Here is an 18,656-nt window from a genome sequence, read left to right on the forward strand (position 1 = left end):
GAGCCGGGTTAGGGCCGGGCAGCCCAGAGGATCAGAAGGGGGTTTTCTCGCGGGGTTGGGGGTTCTTTGGCCAGCAGCGCCCTCCCCCGCCGGGGTCGCCCACCCACAAGCCCCGCCCCGAAGGCTGGAGCTTCCCTGGGGATGGGCGAAGCCGAGGCCACGCCCTGAAGGCGGGAGCGGGTTTGGGGCGGGACCTGGCCACCCTCAGGGCTCCAGCGCCAAGTTCAGAGCCACGCGCTGTGCTCTTGGCCGGGAGGAGGCTGTGCTGCCCCAGCACCTTTTGCTCCACATCTCCAGAGAGCCCAGGTGAGGCGCGCCCTCCTGTCTGCAGGGACAGAGCCGCGAGCGGGCGCGGGCGGCCGGGTCCATCTCACTTCCACTGCCTTTCCCCAGGACAGGGTTGTTGAGTCCTGCCTTTGACTGTGGGGTCCTTTCCTTCCCAATGTCGCCAGCTTCCTCTAGCTCTCTCATGTCGTCTCCGACTCTCATCCCCGTTTCTGTTCCCTTTCTCCTCTCTCACTTTTTCTCCTCTATCTCTTCTTTATTGTCTTCCTGTTTTCATTTCCTTCCGTGTCAGTCTCTCTCCCTCTCCCTCTTTTCCTCTCTTTCTTTATCCTTCTCCCTCACCTTCCCCCTCTCCCCGCTGTTTTTTCAGCACCCAAGAATTCTGCCTATGATTTTTTTTTTCCTCCTAGGGTGACTTTCAGGCTGCAGTTGTTTTCGTCCCTCCCTCTGCCCCTCCCGGGGTTTATCGTGTATTGCTCTGTTATTCTCAGCCCAGGCTTGCGCTGGGCAGTAGGGTAAGAACCATGCATCAGCCCCAGATCCCTTCTCCAACAGATTATATCCAAAGATCTGGACGTGTAACCTGTTCACTGTCTTTCCTGGGAAACAAAACAATGCTAAATGATCACATTATACTGAGTTTTTAGAATGAGCTGAAAGAACATACCTGGTTTTAGAGGCAAGGGGTTGATTGAATCCTTTCCTTGACATTTTGCCTTTACTAATAGACACAGACAGCACAGCAGGAAGCTAAGCCGTGCAGAAGCATTTAAGGGAAGTTCCCACCCACACCTGCCTTCTGGGCAGGTTATGCAATGCCAGGTGCAGGGGAGGGAGGGGACAGGATTCAGAGCAGGGTTGTGGGAAGACAGTGGGAGGCCAGAGCTTTGCACCTGAAACATCTGAGGGCCCCTGGAAATAAGAAATTAACAGTAAATTTCTAAAATATGTAGTTGCCAATGCCACTGATGTACAGAAATGAACTTACTTAATTACTCCTGAGGGAGACGTTAGGCATTTTATGGCAGTAATTATGGCATTTGAAATTAATGATTTTATGTACATTAAATAGGAGGGCCAAGGGGAAAATATTTCCTGTTAGTGTCAAAGATTGTCATAGATGTATAAAGGACGAACTCTAGAAAATCAAGCCTCATTCATTTTTGAGGGATAAAATAGAACTATATCGAGGCAATTTTTTGTTTCTTGGTTAAAATGTAATCTTATCAGAGATATGTGATTTAATTTTTAATGATATTTATGACACATAATATTTATATGTTCAAACACACACAAATACATAATATATATGCACTAAGTTATAAAAGAGCCTTTGTTTGTTTGTAAAGATCTTAATTACCAATAAAGCTTGAAGCTTTTGCTTCTTGGAAATAATTTAACATGATATTGTAGTTTATTATGACCTTTAATGAAAATTCAACTCATTTACTTTTGATTGATACAGAAATGGAAATTTGGCCATAGATAAATTACACAGAATTAAACAGAAATTAAGTATGATGAAGGTACATTGCAGTGTGTTCAGTGAAAGAATTTGCATGTGCTAGATATTTTGGACAAATTCATAGGTATGTGCGTGGAACTGTGATTTGTGAGGCTCTTTTCTGGTTTAAAAAGTTAAATTGCCTTTTATATCTAATCCCTGATCCCCAATATGTGAGGATTCTCGGGGGAGGGGTAAAAGACTTTGCAAATGATTTAGAATCATCATGTCTGCTTTGCTTGGCAGATTTCTTTTCGGGTATCCAAGAAGTGGCAACTTTTGTTTGAAACATGTAATCACACCAATTTTTTTTTTAAAAAAGGATGAATTTCAATATTTTTAAACTGATCGTTCCTCATTAGTGGTCAGTGTCTCTGTAAGAACATCATTGTCTTTTTATCCTTAGATGATGCTATTGTTGGAACCTGGGAATGTCAAAAGGAGTAGCTGAGGTAAAATCATGGACTTTTTCCAGAAGGCTGCCAGTGGAATTGGGACCACCGTCTCAGGCTCCACCTTTATTCTCTAGTTGTATTAGGAAAAGAGCTGCTGTTCCTTGTGCTCTTGCTGCCTGGCATGTACAGAGCCCTGTTGAGTCCCGTCCGTGAGTGCCTGAAGTGAAGATCACTGTTCTTGTTTTACTTATGAAGAGATGGAGACCCAGAGTATTTGTCTGAGGTCAGGCAGGTAGTAGCAGGGCTGATTTGGAACACAAGTTGTGCCCTGGAGCCTGAGTGACCAGGGCTAATTCAGTCCCGTTATGTGACTTCCATGTTGCTGCAGCCCTAGCACATGTAACATCTAAAATATCACTCCACACAGCACCAGCCATTGCCTATTGGCATTGTTTGGCAGAACACTGCTCCCTGTTCTGTGTCCTGGCCATCCTCAGTCATATCCATGGTAGACTCTCCATCTGCACAGCAGGGCCCCATTGAAGCACTGGATTTGCCCTCTGCTTTCACTGGCCCTGCTTCTGCACAGTCTCAGGTATCTGAGTGGGTGATGAGATTGCATCCACCCCTATGAGGGTCCACATGGCCAAGTTATGTTGCACTAGGGCCACTCTCCCTGCTTCCATGGGTACTGGCTGTGTCCGCAGTCTCCTGCACTTAGCTTTCCTGGAATGCAGCAGGCATTGCTGCTAGAGGGGTCCAGGCATAGCTGGCCACAGAGCTTGTAGGGGCTGACCAGGAATTGCTCATCTCCCCAGTGCCACCAGTCAGCCTCTGGGAAAGCCTGGATCACCTTCCGTGTTTAATTTCTTCAGTGCGCCAGAGCCAGGAGAATTCCTGGAAACAGGTGTATTCCCTTTCTTAGGAAACCCCAGGACCTCACAATCCAAATGCAGAAAAGACCCATAGATGATTGTCCTCTGGAATCTTCCAAAAGGGTCTGGAGCTTCTCCAGAGACTAGGGACACCGAAGGATGGAAGACAGGAGGCATTTTCTGCTGTTGTGTGTTTTAGCTGAAGAGAAAGGCAGATGCAGCAAAGCACTGCATGGGGGAGTTGGGGGTACATGGTGTCTCTGAACAAGATCTGGTGCCTGACCTGCAGCTCAGAACAACTTGAGGCTGGCTAGTTGGCTTGGGTCAGGGAGTGACTTCAGACATCTCAGGAAAAAGAGGTTATCCAGCTGTTTGCCAAGAGTTCTTTCTTCTGTAGGTGTAGTGGGAAGGAGAAAAATGCCCAGGCTGTGTGGTCATTCATTAAACACTGTTGTGCGCTGGTCCCTGAGAGCTCAGGAGTAATGGGAAGGCCGCCATAGGATGGACTCTATCCCTTTGCACTCTGTGATAAGAAGTGATACCCCTAATGTTTACGGAGACAGGTTTCTTAGCACTTTCTCTATATTCATTCTTCTAATCTTTCCAACAACCCAGTGAAGAAAACACCAAGGTCACCCTCTTTATAGATCAGAAAACAGAGGCCTGGAGAGGACCCACACCTTGCCCAAGGTCACAGGTTGGAGAGAGCAGAGCTGACCCTGGAGCCCGTGCACTTAACATCTATGTGGATGGAAGACTCCAAGGTTACCTGAGACAACCTGGTTAAGGTATAGACAGGTAATGTGGGAGAATGTGGCCAGTGGTTCCTAGATGAGTGAATGATCAGTGTGCGGTCAGGGTCCAGAGGATGGGTGATAAACTGAGAACCACAAGCTCTTAACACCGTGGGGTATGTGAGGCTTCATCTCCCAGGATGCAGCACCTGCTGAGTTGGGCAATAGGGGATCCTGGTTGATGGCCCAGCTGGGTTGGGAGCCTTGGGGAGATGTGCTCTGTGTTGGTGGGGAAGGCCAGGCATGGTTAGATCCCCTGTAGAAATTGGGGAGCTCAGTTTCAGAAAGTTTCAAAGATCATCACTTGATTTCCGTGATTCACGTGATCTGAGGGCTCTGAAAGTGGTGGGTTAGTCCTGGAATGAAATCTGCTTTTTTTCAAGTAGGAAAGACATGGGGTGGCCATGAGAGACATCTGTGTGGCTCAGAAAGATGTCTTGCTGAGGTCAGAGGGACAAGAGCCAAGGAGGACAAGAGGAGCCCTTCCCAGGACACTCACAATGACAGAGTGACAAGGGCCAGTAAAGAGTGTCAGGGGGCGAGAGCCCGGGTGTGAACTGAGCCTACTGAGGAGAGCTGACGACCACAAAGCATCTTTTCATATCATGTTCAGAGCCAGGAGAATAGGGCTTCATAGATCCATCGCCGTCTAGGGCAGCTGGTGTCTGTGAAGGGGAGGAAGGTGCAGCTGCACTGTGCCCACAGTGGTCTGGACAGAGGAGGATCTGCAGGTGCAAAGGGTGCAGGCGGGTCCCTGGAGGAAAGCAGGAGCCTGGCAGCTCTGGGCTGCTGTGGGTGTGCCTCAGGGCCCTGACCCAGAGAACGCCCTGGCCAGGGCATGGTGTGACCTGGAATGGTATTCCCTCATCTGAGGTGCTGTCTGAGAGGTGTTGAAGTTGAAGCCTGGAGGTGGATGAGACTCAAATCTGATGTTGGCCCTGGGAAAGATCATAGAGTAAGAAAAAGGCTGTGAGTCTGTAGGCAAAGGAGAGACGGGCATGAGGAGCTGGCAGGGGCTCCCTGGGGACAAGTCATGCCAGACTCATGTCATTTTCCACCTTGCAGGTCTTCAGTCTGGCCCTTGTTCTGTCGGGGTTCTGGAGGACATCCTGTGCCCTGGCCTCTCTGACCTTACTCCATGCGGTGCTGATGCAGTGACAGCAGTGACCCTCACGGGTCCCGGGTGGGATGAAAGGTCCCCGGATAGTTCCCAGTTTCATCTCCTCATTTTCTCCATCCTCCTGCTCCTTCTTATTAAGATCTGGATGTTAACATTGATGGATTATGAAGCTGGGTGGGATATTTAATTCAGCAGTTGGCGGTGTCCAGATCCACAATGGTCTCTAAAAGCTGAGATGCTGCCCTGAGTTTATCAGGATGGCATTTGGCAGATTGGAGATAAGTGCACCTGAACTGAGACACGTAGCTTCCCTCATATGGTTTTTATGAAAATAAAATGAACAAGGTGCCTTATTTCATTTATTAATACTATCGTTTGTCATGTCGACACTTACGTAGCCGATAAATGGTGACTCCTGTTCTCATACCCTGAAGCATCCTGATGGCAAATGTTCCATCCTGCTGTAAAGGAGATTGGCTTCATGCCATTAGTCATACATGGGAAGGTCTGGGATGGACTGGAGAGACAGCTTAGCCCGAGCCCATTTTACAGATGGAAACCTGAGGCTCAGAGAGGTTGAGCGCTTTGCTCGGGGTCACAGAGAGGAGTGATGTTTCTGCCTCTGCCTCTTTGGGAGACACTGGCTGACATTAATCTCTGACGTCAGGCACCACCTCTGAGGAATCCACTCAAAAAGGGCATCAGGAGTGGTGCAGAGCCTGCTGCAGCGTGTGGTTTGCATCCTCTCCATGCGACAAAGGACCTGGACTTCCAGAAGTCACACAGGGTGGTTTGCAGGGCAAGGCGGGGCGGCGATGTTCCACAGGAGCTGGGCAAAAGCTTGTGACAAAAGGGCACGCTGAGGTTTTGTGTTCACTTTTCTTGCTTTCTCTCTGATTTATCCTGTGCTTTCACTCTGTGAGAGGGTTGGCCTCTCTGTCTCATCTCCTTGAGAGCTCCTGCAGGAAGTGACTGGACACGGGTACATCCTTTCATGGGTGGGCAGGAAGCAGGGAGAGGAAGAAGCTGATTTGGCCCAGGTTATATTTATGCATAGCAAGCCATGGAGGCCCCATTGAATAAGGCTCTCATCCACTCCTAGATTCTCCTTGAACCCTGGGATAAATATTTTCTAAGGATGAAAATTCTGGAATGCTGAGTGGGGTCTGGCTTTGCCAGTACCACTCACCAGCGATGGGGGCACTTGGAAGAACTTGAGTTCTGGTTTCCAGAACTTGAGGGTGGGGCTGGTGAGGGTGGGTAGGGATGGGATGAAGGCATCCCAGCTGGCTGATGCCACTTCCCCATGGGTGGCACCTTCACATGTGGTCACTGCATGTCTTCCCTTCCACACCATGGGCACTTCCAGGGTGAGGCTGAAAGCTGGTCCACCCATCGGTGTCCAGTTTGGCACAGGCAGACAGTTCACAAGCCTCTGACAGGGGAGCAGAGGAGAAGCGAGTGGATTCATGTGTGGGGAGAACCAAGAGTGAGCACTTCTGGTGAGTGGAGATGAGGTTACACATGCTGTCTCTAGGGGCAGGGCCAGGTGGTCAGGTGACTGCCCCCTAGTGTGTGGGTGGGGGCCAGGCACAGCCAGACCCATCCTGCCAAACCTGCATGTGCATTGCTCCAACATTTGTCCTTCTGTGCACCTATGCCTGCAGAGCCCCTGTCCCCAGGTGCCCGAAGTGGCCTGGCACTCCTGAGGGTCAGGAGAGAAAATGAGTATGGCAACTAGCAAGGAAGGAAAACTGCCCTCAACCAGGGTGCAAGCACAGTCGAATTAAGTCAGAGCTGGCAGGCGGAAGCCCTGTGTGCTCTGTGAATGTGGCAGCTGCTGCTAGATGCTGACAGGTGCAGGGGCAGGGCTGAGCCAGCGCCTCTGGGTGGCAGCCGTATGTGGTGTGTGTGTGTGTGTGTGTGTGTGTGTGTGTGTGTGTGTGTGTGTGTTCCGTGAGAGAGTCCTGGAGGCATAGCGCTCCAAGCTGAGGTGAGTTGTCACATTCATAGCAATCAGGATTCTTTGGATGCAAACCACAGCGACGGACTCTGGCCAACTTTGTCAAGAAGGAATTAATTAGAAGGTTATGGTGGCAAGTAGATCACAGTGTCAGAGGGAGAACTGGAGAAATAAGCTCAAAAAAGACCAGGATTGAGCTATTCAGAGAGTTCCAGTACCAGGCACACATAAGCAGCTTCTCAAACTGAAACTGGGTTTGGTTAGGAAGGATGCTGAGTAGCATAAAACAGAACCAAGCCATCTGACTGTTCTTGTCATAGAGATTGTGTATTCCTCCTTTCCTGACAGCTGGTTTAAAAACCTGGGCAAAGGGGGACCCTGCAGTCCACCCCACTCTTCCTGAGATGGCCTGTGGGGGCTGCAGAGATAGATCAGACACAGGCTGTCTCTTCCCCACGAACTAACAGAATAAATGAATGACTGTCTCCCCTAAGAGATATGGTCTGGCTCCCTGTGGCTAGACCATGTGGTCTTACCCGTAAACAGTCCTCACACTCTCGATTTACGTCTAACCCACTCTTGTCAATGCCTGGCATTGGTGTGTGCCGTTCTCTCTGCTCTCTCTTTTCTTTGTATCTGTCTGCCCTTTGGAGGCCTCCTGCCTCTTCCAGGAGGGCCTCTCATTATTCTGGTGCCCAGAATTAGAAAGTATATGGGGTACACGCTGTGGTGTGCTGGTAAGTGTTTAACAACTGGTTCTCAGCATGTAGCTCCAACATGAATTTTGGGTGATATTTTCATGTACAATAAAGTGTAAGATGAAAGTGGAACAATGAACATATGTCAGAACTTCACTTGTTTGTCAGTGATCTAAATAACTTCTTTCGTAAATCACATAATAGTTTCAGAATACTAGAAGAACAGTCCCTCAGCTTTTTGTGAGCTATTCACAATATAACAGCTATCGACAAGACAACAATTTCAGTTTAATCTGCATTATTGACAATTTTTTTCCCATTACTTTCTTAAGTCCAGACACTGAACAAAACAAGAAATCAAGCCTTGATTTATAGCATTTCCATAAATGATCCCATTCTGACTGATTTCCTGATTTATGGCCACTCACGATATCCCTGGATGTGGTGTGACGAGGAGTGGACAGTGGCAAGCTCCCGCACTGGCAGGCAGAGCGGCGTCCACAGCGTAGGCAACCGGAATGTGTAGTAGAATGCCTAGGAAGTGGTGGGTTCTGACTATGTATTACTTGTGTTTTTAATACAATTTCTATGACTGTAAGTTTGTATAATTTAGTTTTGAATAATGTCTGAGTTGAAACAGCTAACTCAAAACATTCCTGATCATCTCACAAGCCAATGTGAGCTGGCTCCAGCACACCACTGGCCACATGCCAAGAAAATCAAGTTGCAGGCAGAGAGGAAAATCTTCAGACAGAGTTGCATGACTGTGTCCTCTCAGTTTCCTCAGGGGGTGAGCTTTATTAAGTGCCACAGTAACAGATCCTGTCATTGGTTCAATCAACAACCATTTCTAACCCCATCTCACTTGGTTTTCCTGCACTGCAGAGGTTGGGAAGCTGAATCCATGTTTCCCAGACTCCTTTGCATCCAGGATGCAGGCCTTTGGCATAGATCCCCACAAGCAGCCAGGTACATCACCCAGCCCTGGATGTGCAGTCGAGTCCCATGAGCTGAAGTCTTTGGCAGGCAGGTGATGTCTGTCATTCACAGTGGCAGAGACATCTGGTCTTGTGGGGTGGCTGTGGTGGAGTTTGTAGGAGTTTGATCCCTTGTGATAGGTGCTGATACCAGCAGAGTTTCTACTAGACAGTGCCAGGGCATGGTTAGGCTTTTTTCTCTGGCTATCCTGACCCTTGGAGAGCACCCAAACTTGGTCTGTGTCTCTCACAGAGATTTAATGAGCTGCATGATACCCTTTAATAAGTTCCTTTCTGTTTAAACTACCTGGGTAGAAGTCGCTGTCTGCAGCTAGGAAGCCCTGATTGCTGGAACCTAAGGGATGTGAGAAATCACTGTGGAGTGTCAAGGTAACCAGGGATCTGCTCCTGGGACCTATTAATCCACCTCTTTTAGAAGGAGTCCGCAGTCCTGTTTGTGTTTGAATATTCATGAATGTTAGAAGAGCAGCTTAGTCTGGGTATGGCTATGGCTGACAGAAGTATCAGGCTATTGCACAGTTGATTATTAGATCTGCATTTTTTACCCTTTAGCTTGTCAAAATAATGTCTAAAAAACCAGATTGATCACAAGAGATGCATCATAATGCCACATAAACATATCACTTGGCGCCTTATGGTATTTAGGACCATAGAGGCCACCTGGTCCAGCCTCCTCATTTTGCAGCTGAGCAAGGTCTTTGAAGGACAGGGACCTGTCCAAGGCCCTCTCGAAACACTGAAGCTGAGACTCATACCCGAGTGTCTTAACTTTTGCCCACCCCACGCTGTTTCTCAGTCTTAACCAGCAAGCTTTCCTTGTTATTTTGGTTTGTCTTATGTCTAGGTTTGATTTGGCAGCACGTTTCAACATCTGGTGAAGGCGTGGGAATAAAACAGTGTAGGTGGGTGGAACACCTAAGAGCGGAATGTTTGGTGTTCTCTTAGGGTATACTGGGCAAGGCCTGCTGGGCCGTCCTTCCTCACCATGCTGCCTGCGTTTATTCAGTTAAGAAAGTGGCACATTTTGTGTCTTTGAGAATGCAAGTATTTTAGTTAGGAGAGTGATGTTCCGTCTATGGAAGACTTTGCCTGTCTCCATCATAGGCTTGGAGAGGGTGTCCCGTGTCCCAGCAGCATGGCTCTATATAGTCGTTGATTCTTTTGTTTACTTCTCCATGTCATTCATTTTGTTCCTGTCCCTTGACCACAAAGAAATAAATGAACATTCCTGAGGCACTGACATGGGCCGGGCGAGGTGGGAGCCTCCTTCTGGATATTATTATCCTGTTTAAATGCATTATTTTCCCACTCATTTCACGATTGCCCAATATTCAGAGAAGTTACATTACGCAGCTGAAGCTCCATAATAAGTGCATGGAGGTGAGATTCGAACCCACGTCTTTCCCATTCTACTTTTTGTGCCTTTCTGTTTTATTTTGCTTCTTGGTATTCCTGTGTATTATTAATAGTCTGAAGCTTGGTAATAGATGCAATAGTCATTAGAGTAAAGCAAATACGGTATCGTGCTCTCTGAAGGATAACAGGGACATTTTTGTTTAATTGCTATTTTGATTGTTCTTTTAAGAGTGTTCTCGAGGAAGGAAAACAGAGGGAAAGACCAGCAAAGCTCACTGTGTCTAACTTTTGCCATATGCATGGACCTAATTTCTCACTTGCCAAGCAATACAGGCTTTATTTTTGAGACTTCTTGAGGGTGGCTGAGTTCTGCATGCTTGCTGGGGTTGGAAAAATCTGGTGTGATGGGGGTCAGTGGCTCCATGACATGCCAAGGCGGAGTAAGCCACAGAGCTCAGTCTGCCATAGGTGTGGCCTCTTTCCTTCCTCACATCTGTGTCAACACCTGGCAGGAGGTGCCTGATTCCAGTGGGGAATGAAGCAGCCTCTGCCCATCCCTCCCACCCATCAAGAGCCTTGGACACACATGAGGTAGAACGCCCAGATGGTGGCTGCCAGGGGAGTGTGTCCACCTCTTGGGCCAGGCGTGTGGCAGCTCACTGCAGCAGGCGTCCCGTGGGCGAGGTCGGTGCTCTGCTGATGTCTTTGATATTTTTCTTTATCTGGCCTAGTCTGAAACCAGTACTTTCCCCTGCCTGTGACCCCTGACTTCATTTGCAAAGTTTTGTCATGCACTTTCTGAAATTTTCATGACAGAGAGCGCTGGAGAAATTTGGGGCAGTGATAGAGATGGAAGAAGGTTTTTAGCTGGGAATCTTTATGCATTTTCTCTGTTTTCTCCTTCTCTTTATTTTTTTCCTTGACCTATGCTTCACACTGGTCTGTCTTCTCCATGCTCAGAAAACAGAGGAGGCTTGAGCTTCCAGCAAAGACCTTGCCACATATTACTGGAGACAGGCCAGTGCACGGCAGGGGTGGGTGGGGAGGGCCAAGAGGAGAGTGTCCCTCCCCTGAGCGTCACTGGCTCTGTTCTCGGCCAGTTACTCTTTGTCTCCACATTTTAGGTTCTCTTCCTGCATTCAAGCACGGGCAAGGCCAGGGCTGCTATTTCAGGACTGCGTCCAGCCCTGAAGTTTTCTCTGGGCCTCCACGGGGGACCTTCCTGCTCTGAATTCCACATGCATCCTCCAGGCCACGCCGCAGGCCACACTGCACACTCACCCTACTCTCCAGCCGTTTCCAACTACTTAGAATTCAGTTTTGAGAGTCACCAGTCTTATGTAGTCTGGAGCCTGGCACATACTAGGTGCTTTGTGCATGTTTACTGAGCGAATGAACAGAAAATGAAATGCACTTTGCCTAAAAGCTGATCTGATCTGATCTGAGTGCCCAGGCACCCTTCTTCCGAAGCTCTCCTTTTGTTCCTGTGGCCCAGGGAATGCTCAGTTCCAGGCTTGGCAGAGGTGAGGTCTCTCTAGGCGGCGTGAAACAGACTGTGAAGCCCCTATGAGAAATAGCCCGCCCGCTGGGCAGGCCCCTCCGCTCCCAGGAGACTCCAGCCAGAGCACTCCAGTGTGGGGCCTAGGACTCCTCTTTTCCAAGGGAGAGTAGACAGCAGGGGGAATTCACCTCCGAATTATTTCCTGGAGCAGTTACGAAAGTAGCATCTCTGAAGTCACAGAGCCTTCAGCTCCACTGGGCTGTGAAAATCCCTTACAGAATTCTGACCCCAACCAAGCAGAAAAGGGCACTGCCCCCTTTAAAACAGTTGACTGCAGAACAAAACAAAATGCTAAAATAAGACTAGTTTGAAAATATTGGAAAGTTAAGAAAAAACTCCCCCAAATTCCAATACTAGCATCATCATAGTATATAGCATATTACATATATAGCATATTATATGGTGTATTATGTATACATTCTATGTATACTATATGTTATATAGTGTACGTACATAGTATAAATTATTTTTCACATACGTATTGCTTTGGTATGTTTTCTTTCATGTTTCTGTTTATTTGGTAGATAGGCTTTTTTCCTGTTTTGTTTTACAACATGTTTATATCTGACACTAACATTGTATTCTAAATGTTTTTTCCCATACTATTGCATAGTCTTCATAGCCACACTTAAAACATGAATCATTTCTTTCTAAAAACAGTCAGGTCCATTTTATTTTGGCTTCTGGATCCTGCCCCTCCCTGAGCACTCTCCCACTGCAGAACTGTGTTAGGCTCAGTTCCCCAGAGAGCCCTCAGGTTCTCCACACCGCAGGCCCCATGCAAGCTTCTTGTGAACCCTGGGCAGCCCCTTCTGGGTCCTCAGAGCTCAGTTTAGATGCCACCATTGCCTGTTTGCAACACTGGCACATGTGCAGGTCCCTGTATTCTGTACAGCTGAACTCAGGACTGCCTTATCACCACTGTCACTACCGCACCTCGCACAGGACCTGCATGCTGGGTGCTCTCAGCGAATGCTTGCGGAATGAACGGAAGAGGGAATCAATGAACAAATGACCTGGTGGTCGTTTTCTCTGTTTCCTCCTGGGGTTTTTCCTTTGGTGTATGCATTTTGTGTGTGTGTGCATAGAATAGGTAACACCAAATCTATAATCTTTTTGTCCTTTTGCCTCCTCAGCATTTGATCATAAGCATAGTGAGCATCACTGTCCAAGGCTGCATGGTGCTTCGTTTTGCATATGCATCCTGCTTTGTTCACCATGTCTCTGGAGTTACTCATTTACTTGCTTGTTGCTTTCACCACTATAAACCACCACTATAAACCATGATCAGCATTTGATCATAAGCATAGCGAGCCTCACTGTCCAAGGCTGCACAGTGCTTCGCATTGCGTATGCATCCTGCTTTGTTAACCATGTCTCTGGAGTTAGCGTTTATTTGCTTGTTGCTTTCACTACTATAAACCATACTTCATTTCCTTCTCCTGTTAGGCAGATCTGACCCCTCAGCCTGCCTCTCCTAGCCATGGTCAGACTGTTGTTAGTCCAGCGCCTGAGGGAAGGTACTTTTGGAGTTCCAGGCCCTTGTGTGACCCCCACCCTTAAGGTGACTGTTGACGCCCACAGGCCAATCAGCTGTATTCTCAGAGAACTCTGAGAATACAGGCTGGTGGGCTATTCCCTAAGGAAAAACTGGGCGGATTCTCACTGGGGTTGGAACTAGGGTCAAGGGGAGATAAGGAAATGGGAAGAGGCTGGATGCCCTTGGTGGGACTTCATAGTTTGATCTTACTTCAGAGTTGGAAAGCAAAGCACATCCTTCAGCCACAGCTAGTGGTTTCCCCACTTGCGCCTGAGCCGTGGACTGGGCAGGGCCAAGTGCCTGGCAGGGAGCACAGGGTAGGAGCAGGAGGTGGAGAAGCTAGGAGGCAGGCTGCAGTCGGCCCGTCGCCCTTCTCACCATGCGGATGTCTCCTCCCTTGGCCCTGTGGGAATATGGAGGGCTCACATTCTCCTCTCTGTGCAGGAGCAGGTCATAGGCCACACTCTTTGGGAGGACAAAGTTGACTTCTTTCTAACAGTTGCTGTCCTGTCATTCATTCACTCATTCATTCAGCAAAGGCTTCCTGAGCTCCTGTCCTGTTGCATGCATGATTAAGTACTGCAGATGTGAAGGTGAATTGACATATTTGGGTTCTTAGAGTTTGCCTTCTAGCAGACCACAAACAAGTAAATACAATGTTGCACGTGGTGCATGCAGGCCTTTGGTGCCCAGGACAGTGGTGGCATGGAGGAGGGAGTGGTATCTGTGTCTGAGAGCACTGGGGAAGCCTCTAGGGGAGGCTGTGCCTGAGGTGCATTTTGGAATGAGTTCACAGGTATGGTGGGAATAAAGCCGTCCACATGTACTTGGGAGTTGGGGGAAGAGTGGGGACACATGACTCTCACAAGAAGCATGGCTCTGAGAAAATCGGAGACCATACAGAAGCTGACAGGGAATGTGATGTGGACAAAGGGGCCGCCAGGCCCGGAGGCAGGTCTGGTAACCCGAGGAGCAATGGGTTGACATTAGGGTCAGGACAGAGAGGGCTGCGTGAGGAGCAAAGACCATGAAGTCCATGATCCTCCAACACATCGGCCCTAATGCTGCAGCCTCCCTGTGCCCTCAACACTCAGCCAGGGCCAGAGGGAGCTTGAGCATGGAGCAGGGGCTGAGGGCACGTGGCTTCCTCATGATGGAGTCTACTTGCTGACAGATGACCCAGAAACTTCTGGAGGACCCCTAAGGCCCTAACGCAGTCCCCAGAGCAGGCTCTTTCCATTCACCTCCAGACTGTCCATTTCATGCTGGTTAGTCCCCAGGAACCACTTCTGACAGGGGAATCCTACATTTCTCTCTGCTGAGCTATAGGGGCCGCTGCCCTTGGGCATTTTCAGCAGAGACCCCTGTCCCCACTCTGCCTCAGGGAGGTGGGCCCTGGAGGACGGTGCCATCCATGCTCCTTGTCTCCTCAGAGGTGGTGTGGTCAGCACACCCATCCCACAGACCACGGAGGAGGCCTGAGCATCAGGGTCCTGTCTGATGCCAGCTCATGATGCACTGTGCCTGAGTGATGGATGCCCATCTCACTGCCTGTCACTTCCTCTCTCTGCAGGGCCCTGTGGCCGAGTGTGTCCAGCCCAGTGTCACAGGGAGCTTCCACATCTCATGGCTCCTTGCTGGGCCAAGCCCTCCAGAACCCCAAACCCGCAAAGACTGATGGCTGCCAGAGTGGCCACCTTGCTTATCCTGTGGCCCCGGCCCTGGTGATCACCATGGCAGCTGGGAAGGGAGTCCCGTTGAGCCCATCGGCTGAAAACAGATGGCGACTTAGCGAACCTGAACTGGGCCGGGGCTGCAAGCCAGTGCTGCTGGAGAAGACAAACCGCCTGGGCCCCGAGGCTGCTGTGGGCAGGGCAGGCCGGGATGTGGGCAGTGTGGAGCTGGCACTGTTGGCAGCCCCAGGCAAGCCCCTGCCTGGCAAGCCACTGCCCCTGAAGGCGCGTGGGGAGCAGAGTCAGAGCGCCTTCACGGAGCTGCCGAGGATGAAGGACTGGCAGGTGGATCCTCAGGCCCGGGAGAGGGAGCACGATGACCCCACAGGCCAGCCTGGCGTCCTGCAGCTGACCCAGGACGTCCCCAGAGGCCCAGCCGGCAGCAAAGTCTTCTCTGTGTGGCCCAGCAGAGCACGAGGTGAGCAGAGAAGCGCCTTTAGCAAACCAACCAAGCGACCAGCAGAGAGGCCTGGGCCAACCTCAGTCTTCCCTGCAGGGGAATGTGCAGACACCCTGGGGGAGCTGTCTGGACTCCTCAACACCGCAGACCTCGCTTGTTGGGGTCGACTTTCAACTCCCAAGCTTTTGGTTGGTGATTTCTGGAACTCGCAAGCATTGCCACAGAATGCTCCACTCTGCAGCACTTTCCTGGGTGCCCCCACACTGTGGCTGGAGCACACCCAGGCCCAGGTGTCCCCACCCTCGTCATCCTCCACCACTTCCTGGGCCCTCCTGCCACCCACCCTCACCTCCCTGGGCTTGTCTACCCAGAACTGGTGTGCAAAGTGCAACCTGTCCTTCCGCCTGACGTCCGACCTGGTCTTCCACATGCGGTCCCACCACAAAAAGGAGCATGCAGGGCCTGATACACATTCTCAGAAGCAGAGAGAAGAGACCCTCGCCTGCCCTGTGTGCCAGGAGCACTTCCGGGAGCGCCACCACCTCTCCCGGCACATGACTTCTCACAGCTAGCAGGTGGGCGCAGAGTGACCTGCTGGGTGCGGCAGCCAGCCTTTGGCAGAAGGGGCCTCCCTGGGCCTGCCTTGAGGGGGATGTCATGGTCCTTTGCAGAGCTGCCACCTTTGACATTCATAGATAAACAGCTCAGGCATAATTTGAAAAAGCCACACCTACATGATGTGTTTTGAGGGAAATGAAGTCCTGAAATAAAGTGATGGGCTTTGCAAATCCAGGGTAAAGGCCCTAACAAGCACAGAAGCGGGGGCGACTCCTGGCACACATCATGGGCTTTGGAGGCACCCAAGCCTGGATTCAAATCTGGGCTCTTTCACATACCAGCTGTGACCCCGGACAAAGAGCTTTAACCTGCTGAGTCCCCATTTTCTCGTCTGTGAAGTGGAGATGATAACACTGTGTGTCAGGCTGGCATTCAGGTCACATGAAAGGCGTGCGGAAAGTGGCCAGCATTCTGCCTGCAGACCCTGAGCACTGAGTCAACGAGGTTTGTGATGATGTCTGTACTAGTCAGCTATTGTCATTAACAAGATCTCCATGGCATACAAGCTAAAGCATCTGTCTCAGTCATGAGTCTGTGGGTTGGCTCAGGTTAAGCTGAGCTTGGCTGGGCTTGGCAGCAAGTCTCAGATTTGATCAAGTCATGTTCGTTTTCTTCTTCGGCTGGTGGGCTACCCAGAGCGGGCATGCTTCTTTCGTGGTTATGCCAAGAACACAAGAGGGTGAGTCTAACAAGCACACTTGAAGCCTCTGCTTGGTTTGCATTGCCAACATCCTCTCAGCCCATACAAGTGGCAGAACCAGGCCCAATACTGAGGAGTGGAAAAGCGTAGGCTGCCCTTGATGAAGCTGTGACACGGGAGTGAGCATCCATCCCCTCCACAGGAGGGTGAAGAATTGGAATAGGTAATTCCAGCCAACACCTGGTCCATAGTTCTTTACATTGTGAGTATATGAGTAGAGGGAAATAGAACCCCCTCCCCACCACCTACACACATGCCCTTTTACCTTCCAAGAATAGGACATGTGCAAAAACTAGGCTTCCAGATTGTGAAGCTGGGGAGCATTCTAGGTACCATTTATTATCTACTGCATTTCAGTCAGTAGCTATTGTAGGTACCCGCATCGGCCCTTGTTCCTAAGGATGTGTGGAGCCCAGGCTGTACTCTTTGACATTGCACAGGTCAGTCTGCGTGAAAGCCCTTTGTGGGGAGTTTCCAAGCCAGTGTCGTTTTTGCACTGGTTTCCACCTCACTGTCAGATACTGTTCTTTGGATGTGCAGTTTCCAGCCCCCCAGCACAGAGCTCAGGCTTGTGGCTGGGAATAAGCCAGGGTGAGCAGGTGGGGATCTCAGCCAGCCTCCCAGACTGCACCTCTTCTCTTGCTCTCCTCTGTCCACCCTTCCAGGCAGCAGCACTCCCATCTGGCTGCTCTGATGTCCTTGCTGCCTCCATTCCTGCCTCTCGCCATGCACCCATCCATTGCCCACATGCACACAACCAGATCATCTTCTGAACGTGTAACTCAGATGATGCCTCCAACCCTGTGGCTGCCCTTCACACTTACAGGCCTAAGGACCCAGCAGGCCCCAGCAGGACCTGCCAGCTGCTTCACAAACAAGTCCTTGCCTGTTGTTAATTGCAAACACTCATTTCACGTCCCTGTGTGCCACGCAATAGCATAAGCACTGGAAGAATACAGATGTTACAGTGAGTCCTATCATAGCCCTGGGAGGCAAGAGCTATTTCCTTTCCATTTCTACAATGAGTCAATTGCAGATGATGCTATAACACTTCCAGTGTTTCTGACACTCCCCTGAAGCTATGCCTGCTACCTTCATGGGCTGAGCTTGCCCTTATGAGGCCCACAGGTGGCAGTGGGCAGAGGGCACCCCGCTATACCACCTCGCTGCTGTTCTGCTGTCTGCTCCCGTGTTCTGACCGCAGCTCTCATGCCGTTTCTCAAGCCTGGGCTTCATTCAGCATTTTCTCTCTAGCTCTTCGTGGTGCCGCTCCTGCTGTGGTTCCACAGGGCTTCTTCTCACAGGTCAGCTCCTTAGAGAAGTCTCCCAGATTCCCTGTAAAGCAGCCCTGCAGCCTCTGTCACTCCCAGCCGCATCACCCTGTTGCTTCCTTCACAGCATGTCTCACCATCTGCAACCATCTTTCTGTTTGTTGTCTTGTTGATTTGCTGCGGCCACACTGTCAGCTCCTTAGGGGTAGAGATTGGTTTGTTTACTGTGCGTCCCTGGTGCCCAGAACAGGGCATGGCGTACTGTTGGTGCATAATAAATATTGTGGAAATAATTTCTGTGTGAGAAGCTGGGTCTGAATATGTGTGCAATCTTCCTTTGGCTGTGGAGGGTCGCAGGAGGCTGCCATGTAGCTGGAAGCCTCCATGTGTACTGAGCTTCCTTCACCTACGCTGTCTCCCTGGCCTGGCAAGGGATTGAGTGAGTGGATCCATTTCCATTCATTTATTCAGCAATCCTGGGCACTTTGAGCTGAGCCTCAAAGACAAGTATGTGCTGGTGATTTGGTGATGCAGGCAGGGGAGCAGTGGCTGAGGAGAAAGATCAGTCCAGAGTCTGCAATTGTGTCAGGGTGTGAGGAGGAGATGGCGGGGCAGGGTAGGAGGGCCTCACAGGAGAGCAGTTTGGACCGAGGGGACTGAGGACTTGGCTCGGAGAGGCACTTTGGGGGTGCTCTCCAGCTGCAGTGGGGAGTGTGGCCTGGAGGAGGGAGCCTGGACCCCCTGAGCTCGTTGTCTTCCACATCTAGAAGAGGGAAGGGTGCTCCCTACAGATGCCAATAAAGCATCCGCATTCCCATAGGGACACTGGGAGGTCCCTTGCTCAC

The 18,656-nt window shown here is 50.2% G+C and overlaps 1 protein-coding gene across 3 annotated transcripts; it reads left to right on the forward strand.

Annotated features, from left to right (window-relative positions):
- Positions 1-208: 208 nt before the first annotated feature.
- On the forward strand, positions 209-18,104 carry ZNF488 (zinc finger protein 488). Of its 3 annotated transcripts, none has more exons than XM_015456064.4 (3): positions 209-306; positions 3,675-3,857; positions 14,663-18,104. In XM_015456064.4, exon 3 carries the CDS (start codon positions 14,823-14,825, stop codon positions 15,792-15,794), a length of 972 nt encoding a protein of 323 aa, XP_015311550.3. In that variant the 5' UTR covers positions 209-306; positions 3,675-3,857; positions 14,663-14,822; the 3' UTR covers positions 15,795-18,104. The 3 variants fall into 3 exon arrangements, with proteins under 3 accessions (XP_015311550.3, XP_015311551.3, XP_005565262.3); XM_015456065.4 differs by having other exon boundaries at positions 3,707-3,857; XM_005565205.5 differs by lacking the exon at positions 3,675-3,857.
- Positions 18,105-18,656: the final 552 nt, after the last annotated feature.

Source organism: Macaca fascicularis, chromosome 9 (assembly GCF_037993035.2).
Source record: "Macaca fascicularis isolate 582-1 chromosome 9, T2T-MFA8v1.1".
NCBI lineage: Eukaryota > Metazoa > Chordata > Mammalia > Primates > Cercopithecidae > Macaca > Macaca fascicularis.